Source organism: Melanostigma gelatinosum (genome assembly GCF_949748355.1).
Source record: "Melanostigma gelatinosum genome assembly, chromosome: 8".
Classification (NCBI taxonomy): Eukaryota; Metazoa; Chordata; class Actinopteri; order Perciformes; family Zoarcidae; genus Melanostigma; species Melanostigma gelatinosum.
Window position 1 is genome coordinate 7,017,597 of NC_136641.1, and position 12,340 is coordinate 7,029,936.

The 12,340-nt window shown below is 43.5% G+C and overlaps 1 protein-coding gene across 1 annotated transcript in view; it reads left to right on the forward strand.

Annotated features, from left to right (window-relative positions):
- LOC306780382 (plexin-A1-like) overlaps positions 1–12,340 on the forward strand; it is a 240,451-nt gene that overhangs the window by 193,171 nt on the left and 34,940 nt on the right. The window contains exons 17-19 of the mRNA XM_079272739.1: positions 5,214–5,307; positions 6,843–7,079; positions 10,343–10,486. Of these exons, the coding sequence (XP_079128865.1) occupies positions 5,214–5,307; positions 6,843–7,079; positions 10,343–10,486 (475 nt within the window). The remainder of the gene's footprint in view (positions 1–5,213; positions 5,308–6,842; positions 7,080–10,342; positions 10,487–12,340) is intronic.

Here is a 12,340-nt window from a genome sequence, read left to right on the forward strand (position 1 = left end):
TCTTAAGAAAGGACTATTAGCAGGGATAGTTGGTGAATGAATGTAGTTGGAAGACTCTTGATTAACATGCTAGCAAGCTGGGAACATGTTAACACTATAGTCAGTCACAATAGTTCTCTATTTTCTCTGTACTGTGCCGTTTACTGCCTCTTGGTATTTTGTTTCCAGGTTTCCAAGTCATTCACTAAAGAGTTATTGAAGTGGGTAAAAAACTCTGCATGCTAGCTAGCGTTCTAACTGTCAATTAACTAGCTTCAGTCAGCAAGCTTCAGTTAGCAAGCTTGTTAGCGTGGTCGCCAATGGGTCGTTTAGTTCACGCTGTTAATTCAAAACATGAAGCGGGTGCATTATCGTTGATGATTTTCCATTTAGAAAGAAGACTGAGCACTTAAAACATAAATCAATGCAGAGCGCTCATCTGGGGCACAAAGGAAAGATATTTTGGCAGCAGCAGAGGTTAGAGAAGCAAATTTGGATCTATATTTTAAAATCTCTGAAAGCGGCTTGATGAATAAAGCAGATGAGTAGTCAAAATATAGGTGTTCGGGCAACAAGCAGGCATCTCTCACAATATTCTGAAAGTGTAGATTTACTTAAACATAGTATTTAGTTCATTACAAGCATAAAGGCCAAACCAGAAAGTCACAAAAAATCATCCACACGTCCTCGTAGTGTGAAATGGCACAATGTAGTTGGAGAGCTAACTACTGACATGCTAGCAAGCCAGGAACGTGCTAGCACTAGTCAGTCACAATAGTTCTCTAAACTGTTCTCTGGAATGTGCCATTTAATTCCCCCTGGTATTTTGTTTGCAGGACTTTACATCATGCCATTCAATAAAGAGTTATTGCTATTTGTTAACAGTGCAAATACATTTTTCATTGATGTCAGCCACCACCATCTTTTTTATTTCTGTTTGAATTTTTTCATTCTGTTGAATGTCCAGCTAATCTTCTTCCTTTTCATGAAGTCACAACTGGTGTTTTCAGTGTTACGGTGAACTTGCAAGGAAGTTTTAAAACATCCTCTGCTGTTAAATTGAATACATTTAACACACTTTTTTTTTATATATGACATGGTTATGATACAGTCAGTCGGTAAAGGATAAGACCGAAGAGAGGGTGAGAAAAAGGAAAGCAGAGAGAGCAGTAAAACAGAAAGAGAGGACAGGGATGGCCAGAGAAGGTAGGGCGGCAGACTGAGAGAAATCCTAACAACATTGGTTGGATTTCCCCAGCTATCCCTGAGAGTTCATCCTGATTGTCTTGTTGTCGGTTCCCTGAAGCATGTACCTGAGCTAAAGAGACTCACTTAGACAAAGAGAGGAGCAACGGGGACAGAGGGACTCAGCACAAATATACATCAAGTGGAGGAGGAGAGGGGAGGAGGATAAAGGAGGCAGAGGACAGGCAGCATTATACAGTAAGTGCAGTCTGCCCAGTCCCATGATGCATTTGCAGCACAAACATTATTAAAAATCAGCTCATTTGAATGTGGCCTCAGCTCCATTGCTCCTTTGTTAATCTGCCGCCTTCATCTCTCTTATAAACAGCACAGTGATATAATGCTAATGTATGAGCAACCGCAGTTTACGGTATTAAACATTCAGCTATTGAAGCATTGCTTATGCAACAATATGGACCTGATTAAAAATAAGGGTATATATATATATATATATATATATATATATATATATATATATATATATATATATATATATATATATATATATATATATATGAGAAAGGTCCAGGTGTACATTCCCTTGCTGTGATACATCAGAAATCAAATTTGCTTTCAAAGTGTAACATAAAAAAAAGTAATTTTGTTGTTGAAGTTGTACAATATTACAACTTATACTTTAATTAGACTCTGCTTAACAGCATGGACTTTGTAGTAAGTTAATTTCAGCACATCATGGCAGTGTTGCATGGCACTTAGCCATAGTGAATTAAAGTGTCTCATTTCCAGTTGCTTAATCTGAATTTGGCTCTTGAAGATAACAGCGCTATAGTAGAAGTGACAAGAATACAGTTTCACAAAAAGGGAATTTGAATAGTAAGTAGAAGCAGAGAAATACTGCAACACCTACGTCAGCTGTCAAAATCCCCGTCAAAGACTTGATGTCCCCAGTAACAGCTACCGTCACATCTTACACATGATGCTCTTATCCAAAGAAATCTCAGATGAATGGCACCCAATCGCATGTGCCAGTATTGGGGGAACCTGCCAAAAGAAAAAAGACAAAGTCTTGCTTCGAAGAATAGCCAGACTTGAATCCTTTTGTCTGCTACCAACAATGCCAGAGATGGTACTTCTATCTTTGTTATTTTCCCCCTGTCCCTCCCTATCGTTACCATTTGCTGTTATTGTAAGTCTTCCTGGATTAGAGTGAGAGATGATTGTGTCACGTTAGCCAGCCAGACTCTCCATCCAAGATATTAAGAGGCTTTGTCTCTGCTTCATATCACCATAGCACTTACTCTGCTGTCGCTGCTTTTACACAAAGTCCTTCTGGATAAGTGTCGGATTAATGTCGACAATGAAAAGACACCTGCGTTTTGCAGAGATCAATGGTAACACATGCTAACTCACTCGGAGGAATGTGCGTTGTTATCCTTCTGCGGTGGAGGGTTGGAGAGGGTACTCTCTTATCTGCAAGCCGAGCCGGGGACGAAGGCTTCGTCCAACGCCTCACTGAGTGGCACGTTGCTATAACATAACTTATTCGTCACTGTGTCTGCATGTGTGACCTTTATAATGGCTTGTAGACATGTCACCTGGATCAGTTACCTGATCCTCCAGGGAGACCGAGTGCTTCCCTTGAATTAGTAATGACTCTGACTACCACAGGGAAGTCCTGCCTTTCTTTTCAGGGCGGTAGTACGATGTCTCATCTTAAGCTTGACTGGTGTAGGGATAGAAATGGTTGTCAGCTCCAGCCATCACCTCGTAATCCTACCATTTAGAAGCAGTGGGTCACTGGTGGAGTCACCACTCATCACGTAGAAGTGGTGAAAATACTCCCGATGCTTGTGTCAAATGGAAGAAAGGCCAAGAGACACTTCACGAGGCAGGTCCATCGCTTACAGATGGAGGCAATACAGGCAGACTTGCAGGATTTACTCAAAGCCATCCAAGTGGTCATGACTACTGAAAGAATGGGGATAAAGAACAGGGAGAGCATTTTATAGGGCCGGCTCCCATAGATATTATTGGGACTCCACCGTTTATAGGTCTGCAGAGATGATTAGTCAGGACATAGCCAGATGTCTGTTTCAGATGTTTGAAATACACTTTGGGGTTCAGCTCCACAATACTCACAATACAATAGGACAACACAGTAAAAGGTGAATCAGTCCACAGAATAGTTAATTGTCATGGCAGTGACAACGGACCATTCCCTACCTCGGCAGCACCCCATGCACAGAGCGGACATCGCTGAAAACACCCAAGAAATAGAGGAAGTAGATCTTTAAAACACTTGTCTTCAAGCTCTCTGAGCAGAGAATTAGATGTGTTTTACTCCACATTCACATCCAGCCTGCTAGATTCCTATACGGAGATATCAGAACCGTGGGTGTCGGCCGTGGGTGTTTGAACTTCGAACAGTGTCCACTATATGTTTTCAAAAAATGCTCAAGTGTCAAATGGGCCATAGGGGAGCTGCATGTTGTTTATGACTTTTTTTTAAGATACAAGGTTTTATTTCATCCTTATTATTTGAGACAACAGTGTGAGAGACTACAGTATATCCTTCTTCAGGCAGTGAGAAACCTGCAGAGACACACGATAGTTCAGTTCAGTCACTTTATTGGCCCCAGATGGGAAACCTGAATTGCACTGAGGTGCACAATATCAACAATGTTACCTGTACATACACAGAATACAATACTGCAACATAATAATCTCTAAAATCATACATTGCATGTGCAAATTCAGCAGAGTTTTTGCACCGATAACGAAGGACTTTTTCCTCCTGCCGTCCTTAAACCGGGTTACTGTGAATCTACAGCCTGAGGAAATAGGGAATGAAACCAGTCCACCAATAATATTTTGTTTCAGACCAACATGGCCCACTGAAGGGTACCTAAACTATTCCCAGAACTCTAAAAAAGACTTGCATGTTTGACCAATCAGCCGTTGATTCAAATCAACAAGTGTAAAAAAGTGTCAGTCAATGAGAAAAATGTTCTTCAAAGAATCGATCCGACCATATAGACATTGTTACACCAGGAGGGTGTGAGTCTGCCCTCACACGCTGCTCACCAGCAGAATGAAACCCGGGGGCTTCAGCCGGGTTCGAGCGTTGTTATTTGCTGGATTCAGTCCGTTGACCTTCACCGGCTCACGGCAAACACATCCTTCCTGTGGATGGAGTTGTGATTAAAGTATGTAGAGTGTCTCTGCGGATCTTTCCCCTTCACTCGGTTCCTCACTCCTCACTCACTGCCTCTTCCTCTTTCACTCCCACCTTTGCTCCAGCATGTCCTCATTCTCTCCTTGTTTTCTCTGTAAACTCTATTATACAGTGTAGTGTTTATCCCTGAGCGCTCATGCCCAGAGCTCTCCACTATACACTTGGAGTCCAACTTTATTTTTCAAAATAAACTTTTTTTTGTCGTAAACTTTTTATTATTAGCCGCACACATGGAGTTCTGAACTACACAGTTTCATACAACGGCAAATGCCAGTGTTAACTCTTCTTCTTATTGTCATTTCTCACTAATTTGCAAATGAAAATAGGTTTTGAGTGAAATGAAATGCTGCCTGGGTTCATTTTTCTTTTCACATGAGAAAATCTGGTAATTTAACCAAGCAAGTAGCAAAATACTGTCTTGATAATGACTGCGTCAGTGAACTATTCACTGACAATGTATTGCATTAGTTGGTTTGCCAAAATATGCGATCTTGCAATACGTTCTGCTCGTAGCACCTACAGCAATATGCAACTTTTTTTAGTGGTTCAATTGAGGCATTCACCACACTTGGTCTTGGTTTACTGTAATACAGAAAAAGTCAGCAGTCAAGCACGATACCTTACTTGATAACATTTAACCCAACACCACTGGTCTTAACCAAAGTGCTGTTGTTGCCTAAACCTAACCACAGTCTCTTTCTGCCACTTTGGCAAAGCAAACATTCTACAGGTAGATCTGTCTGCTACCAATCACTGATGTTTCTTCTTCTCCCCCTCCCTTCTTCCTCCGTAGCGGTGGAACTCTGCTGACGGTGAGCGGGACCAACCTCGCAACCATCCGAGAACCAAAGATCAGGGCCAAGTATGGGCAGGCGGAATCCTTTCATGTGAGTATTGATGCGAATGACACGCACACACACACACGCACACACACACGCACACACAGAGACTAAACAACATAGTAATGTTCAACGGCAGCAAAGGCAGGAACACACACTGGCAAATATGAATTCACAAACACACCCTGGCAGTATACACATTATTCATCTTTACACGTACAGTACATACATCAACTGGCTAATTTATTCAGACATATTCCTCTGCATGCAGGAGAATATCTGCAGACAACTACTTCTACAGCGCCCGTGAAGGCGGCAGACAGTTTGTGTGTGTGTGTTGCTCACGTCTGCTCTCTCTGCAGCTATACTGCCTCAGACATCTAACGCTACCTCAGGCCACATATCTTTTCAAATGTCGCCGCACCACATGAGTGTTTGTGTCAGAAAAAAACCCCACATGAGAGACAGAGAGAGAGAGAGAGTGTTTAGGGGAATGACGATGAGGGGGAGAAAAATCCATGCAAAACCCCAGGTCTTATTTTGAAAAGTTGAAATGTTTCATCAGTTCTATAGATTCACAAAGCGCTTTGGTGATTGTCACTGTGAGTTGAAGCTCTTCAGTTGTCAAGGTTAAGAACTGAACTTCAAACAATGCCGGGGCAATTCAACTTGCAGATGAAGCTGCCGCTTATTGAGGCAAACAGCCTACATCATGCATCCCGCACAGCCCAGACTCAAAGTGCTACTTTGCACTTAAAGGACCGCGCTGATGTGTTTTTAATGTTGTCGCCCATTTACTACAAAACAAGAATACTGACATTTTCCCAAAGCATACCATGGTCCCCAGAAAGCCTTTCTCATTCATTCGATGAGTGCGTGATCTTTGCTTCAGATAGACAATCCATCACAATTAACATCAAGTCTGCTTTTTCTTTTTCTTCTTTGTTGTCAAAGTGGCATCATTACTGTTGTGAAATGCAGTTGAATGCTTGACTATGTCTTTACTTAGGGAATAGTTTTTGCTGCTATATTAATGTAGTTATTCATAAGCTTATCGTCTGTATGCAAAAACACACGGTGAGGATGTAAAATACATTTGTAGTAAATGATCTAAAATGTGCAGAAAAGAAAGTCCTGTAAATTGTAGCAAAGATGACATCACGCAAATATATATATATTCTCCAAAGTAATGATGTAAAACAGTCTCACCTACAAGTAAAGGAACAGAGCACATTGCCCATTAATAACAGTTGATCATAAATTTGCAACTAATTTACATTTCCAATAGGTATAATAGCATCACTGTTTCACAGGGCGTTGACTTAAATAAAGGAAGGGTTATTATAGCCGACAGATCTATCTTTAAATAGAATCATAGCCTGCGGGAACTTACGCTCAGTATTCAAATGGTGGCCGAGCTGTCTGTTGTATGCAAGGCATTCTCTTGTAAAATAGATATAAACTAGATTATAATAAAAATAAATACGTAGTTCAGTGTACATATAGTTGCATGCAAACTCTGAGTTGTCTTTTCCCTCCTCATCTATAGATTTGACAACAAACCTCCTCTCTCTGGTTTTCAGAACTGTACGGTGTACAACAACTCCGTCATGGTGTGCTTGGCTCCGTCGGTGGCCGACTCGGAGCTGAGTTTTTCCGAGACCGGCACGGGGCCGGATGAGATCGGGTTCTACATGGACAACGTGAATGCTCTGGTGGTGGTCAACGAGACCTTCAGCTACTATCCCGACCCCGTGTTTGAGCCGCTCAGTGCCTCTGGGATACTGGAGCTCAAGCCCACGTCGCCGCTCATTCTCAAGGTGAGAAAGGGAGAGGTGTTTGCGTGTACATTTCAATTCCTAAGACGCTGAAAAGACTACAGTGCAGTCCCTTTAGAAAGTCCATGCTGTGAAGAAGGACACTTAACACAAAATGGTCACATTTAGTTGGTGTTGTGAAATTATTTTTATTTATAATACGTTTTTCAGTATGTTCAGATGGAGACAGTTCCTTGTGCTGCCCATAACTCATCATACAATGTCAAGAAAGAAATGTAATTTTTGAACTAGAACAGTATCTTTGTGTTTTGTTCTATTATGGAATTAGCTGTTTGTATCTGCCAAATTAATATCACACTACAGCATCTGTGTTGGCTGAGATGTACTGTAATGATGGCTAATTCTTTACAGCATTATGACTTAACCATGCGTCAGATTTAACGGCAAGTTTTGGCAAACGTAACACTATCTGGAGTAACGCTGGCATGTGCGAACTTCCCCAAATCCAATAAAGAGCAGCACAGAGCCGCTAACGTTACCCGTCACTACGGTGGATGTGCTAGTCGTGAAGTGGTTTTGTAACCTCACTAAGCTAATGTAGTTTCTTGGACCTTTAGTTTCGTAGCTGAACAGACTATAGGTGATATGAGGTGGGAAGCCATCCCCCTTGTTAATGCATGCCCCCCCCCTGGTTAACCTGTAATCCCCTCCCTCCAAAAACACGCCCTTAGTATAAAAGATCCAAAAGTGTTCTCCTCATGCTGCTCATGTCCGTGCAGCCGCCGTCTCTGAAAGTATGACTGTGCTGTGAATTGATGAATCTATGTCGCTGTCCGTGGTGCTGAAGTAGCAGACAGATTCGTAATGGTGACTTTGTAACGTGTGGGGGAGTTTCAAGGGGCGATTCTCTTGTCGTGGGAGAACGAAACGAACCAGGTCCGCCCAGTTCTGGTGCTAGATGTTTTTACTCCCAAGGTCTTTCTACTTGCAGCTTGACTACCTTTCTTATATCTTTGAGTCTCAAAGATATCGAACTTCGAATTTTTATTCTCACACGAAGGAATAAAATCTCAAATGTGTTCGCTCTCGCAGGGAGCTGGGGGATCTCGCAAATATATAATTGAAAGCAAACGTCCACGCCTTCCAAGGCCAATTTCTTTCCTTCAGTAACCAACAGCACCTTCTTTGACTGACGGCCTCCTCTGCAGCCTCGAGCCCTCCTAAATAACCATTTCAATCTGTGTAATTCATTGCTCGTGCTGGAGAAGCAGTGCAGAAGCACACAGGCCCACAGTCCACCACATTTGGATTACATTGGTTTTTCATTTTCATTAACATCGTCATCGGACATAAGTGCGTGGAATTAATTGGCGATCCCTTAGTCGCGCGCATGTGTCGTTGTGTTATCGCTCGCCTGAAATATTTAGCCAGAGAGTTCTTTGGGAGGAGTTAGAGCGGCTGTTTGGGGAGGGAATACACTGTACACGCGAGGCAAAATTATAGAAATAACCGGCGGATCGTGTCTGCAAATAACTTAACCTCTTTAAGTGGGCGAAAAATGCTGTGTCCTAACTGCTGACAATGTGCACTGTCAAACACATTCACCTCATCTTTCACGAGGCCACACTTTGTACGATAAAGGGACGACATAACAATCCATTTCTTTCAGATCAGTGTCACATCTTATGCGTTGCATTTGCATTGAATTCCAGCGCTGCAGTGCTTTTTATCTCCTGCTATAAAATCGCCTTGACTATCTCTCATGTTATCACGGGGAGAGTGTGTGTGTGTGTGTTATGCCGTTCATTTGCGCGTCGAGATTGAAAGCAGCATAACCGTCGTAATTTATTCCTTAAATGATAATTTATCAGCAAAGAGCCTCTCGGTAATTGCCAAATCTCCTGCTTGGCTTGTTGGTGGAACTGCCTACCCATTGGAAGCGCTGATGAGATGGACTAAAATGCAATTTGGCGGGGTGTGTGTGTGTGTGGGGGGGGAGGGGGGTTTCTCGGAGATTTGTGCGCTGCGCTCGACACGCAATTAATTTCTCATCTGAAGTGTCGGGTGTGTTTCTCCCGAGGTGTGTTAGAGAGAGAGAGAGAGAGAGAGAAACATTTATCTGGTCTTGGTGTTTGGTGAGTGCCTTCCTGTGTGTGTTTGTGTTTTTGAGAGCCTGTCCCCCGCATGACGCTTCTTGCCTGTAGAGTGTGTGTGTGTGTGTGTGTGTGTGTGTGAGAGGCAACAGCTCTGTGTGGCTTCAACTTGAGTGCCTGTGTTGCTTGAAATCTATGTGTGTGTAAGTGTTCGTGGCTAGGATGCTGTGTGTGTGTGTGTGTGTGTGTGAGAGTGTGTGAGAGACGGAATGGGATGCATGTTTACAGGGTTGCAGAGCGGGGCTGGGTGGCGGCCTGCAGAGACGATGGGATTGGAAAGCGGAGTCTGTCTCTGCGTCCCACTGCTTAGCCAGCGGGAGACGCGGCAGCTATCTCCTCTCTCTCTCTCTCGCTCCGTCTATCTCGCCCGCTCCGCCAGCTCTGTTCTCCGCTCAATCCCATCTTCTTTCTCACTTCAGAGCGCGTTCCTTTCATCTTTTTCGAACCTCTCCCATAATCTTTTCTCTGCTCTCTCCACCCCTCCCACCTCTGCATCTCCTGATCTGATCATCTTTCTTTCCACGTTTTCCTATCTGTCTTGTTTTCTTTGTATTCATCTTTCCCCCTGTTGCTTTTTTTGTTTGTTATTCTTGCTGTTGCTTGAGTCCCCTCTTTCCCCCTTCTAACTGCCTCCCCTCTAACTGCCTCCCCTCCATCACGGACAAAAGTGTGTGTCAAATTGGAACTAGCGAACTTGATATTGAAATGAAAAACAGGAACAGAAATTGACAAATGTAAGAATTTACACACCTCGGGGTTCAGACTCTACGCGTGGAATTCAGTTCAGTGGATGGAAGACAAAACCGTATGACAGTTTGTGTGCCTCCAAACTGCCTCTATATGCATTTAGTGCTCTTCATCTTGCTGTTTTATTGTTCTTCACCAGTTTTTGGCTCCAGATTCATCAGAATTGCTTTAAAATGGTGTACAAAATGGGAACGTTTGCTCCTAAAACTTAACTCACTCATTAAACAACATGAATCAGATGCAAGCATTGGTTCCTATAAACAAGTAACATGTGCGTGTGTGTGTGTGTGTGTGTGTGTGTGTATCCAAAGCCTGATATTCCTCTGTACCGTAGAGCTCCATTGTTTTGTAAATGAGCCGAGTGCTCCTTCCTCACCACCTCTTCCCCCCTCTGTCTGTGTTTAGGGCCGTAACCTGATCCCAGCGGCTCCAGGTAACAGTCGCCTCAACTACACGGTGCTGATTGGCGAGACTCCCTGCGTCCTCACCCTGTCGGAGAGCCAGCTGCTGTGCGAATGGCCCAACCTCACCGGACAGCACAAAGTCACGGTCAGATCACGACTCTGCGTCCTCTGTCTCTTCTTCTCTCTCTCTTTGACTTTTCTAAAGAAATCATGCACTTTTTCCGCCCCATTTGTGCATGCATTGGATGGATTATCTGAAAAATAACTTGTTGGGTGTTATCGGCTGAGACCTTCATGGTAGACTTCTTTCTTTTCTTTTTTTTAAATCTTTCTTCGTCATTAAATAACTGGGTCAGGATTCAGTTTGCCCGATTTCTTCAAAAAGCAGTTTAAAAAGGACCAAAAAAAGACCACCTGTTCTACTCGGTCCATCCACACTGACCCAGTAATTCATGTCTATGAATATGAAAACACTCTCGCCTGACGATATAAGCCCGTAACGTCACTCTAACCTTGTTACCAACTGAGTTATGTGAATAACCTCCCGACAGGTCCTGGGCGCGCTCCATTGAGCATGCACACCAAGGCTGCCGCTAAATATTTAGCGCTTAATTAACATGTTGATCTTCATTGGCCTTCAGTCGGCCCGCTGCTGAATATAAGGCCGTGGAAGTTTTCCAGGAGGCGGGGCCTCCAGTCATATATTTGACTGCACAGTACGAAGCACAGATCTGCAGACTTTGCACCACTTCAGCGCAGTTAATGTCGAGTTGAATCCATTAAGAAACACACAGGGAAATGAAACACTTACTCACATAATGGGTTCAACATGACCACAGCGAACCTCAAGACGTGTCTGCAGATTGAAGGCCGCGTTTCTTCCCATCCACTGAAGCGTATCCACAGCGTCAGCAGTTCTTCGCCGCAGGTGCTGCTGCTTTTTTGGGCCGTCTCCATATTTTTCATTTTTCATTAGCTTCCCTTTACTTTGATGGTGTAGCCATCTGAGAAGCACCACCAAGCTTCTACATGTTTAATTTGCCCTCTAGCATCCCCCTTTTTCCGAGAGGGGCTGATAGCTGCACGCTGTGTCAATGAAAGGCAAATATACTGGAGCACCTCCTTTTTTTGCATACTGGCCATTTTGGCTGTTGTGAGTTATATAATATAAAGATACCTACTTCTCAAGACTCATCAACAGGCTAACAATACCTACAGCATAAACGACAGCAGGATGTGGGCAAACAGAGTTAAATTATGATAAGAAGTTTCCACTTTGTCTGCCGTTTGTGTCCACGACTGATGCCGAAACATAAAAGGCGGTATTAAGAATAGAATTGTTTCTCCAGGATGCCACTGATATGCAGACGCTAAGCTTGTCTCTGAGCTCTAACCCATAAACCTTTGTGATGTGCAAATTGTGTCCAACTCTCAGCAAAGCCCGGCGAAAGTTGCACCTTTACGAAAGCTGTCGCCACATCGTCACCGAGTTCTACTTCCTCTTTTCTGTGCCAAGTGTCGCAAGCTGCAGCTTTTCTGAAGTGTTTTTTTTTTTTATCACTTTCATTTTTCTAGAGTTTCGTATTTGTTTGAAGTTACGACACGGCACCGAATAGTGCTGGAGAAAGTCAAAGAACAAGCTCACGAGTGGTGTCCCGGGGCCACCGTTCAGCTTTGCGTGTCCAGAGCTGTCAGCTGTCTGCAGACTGATGCACTCCGACTGGAGCAGACTTTCAAAATCACCGCGCGGCTCCTGGAGCATCTGTATTGAGGAAGGTCAAACCTCAGCCCGGCGACGCAGCGCTTGCTCTGAATATACGTATGTGTCTGAAGAGACCGCCAGTACCCACCCCACCCCACCCCCTGCCCCTTTTAAACTTATCACCAATGTCCTTTCACAGTCATTTCACGATATCCTTATGACATTTACTCCCCGCTAGCTACAGCCAATACCTAGAAAGCCACTGACAGCGCATCCATGTAATTCAATATGATAGCT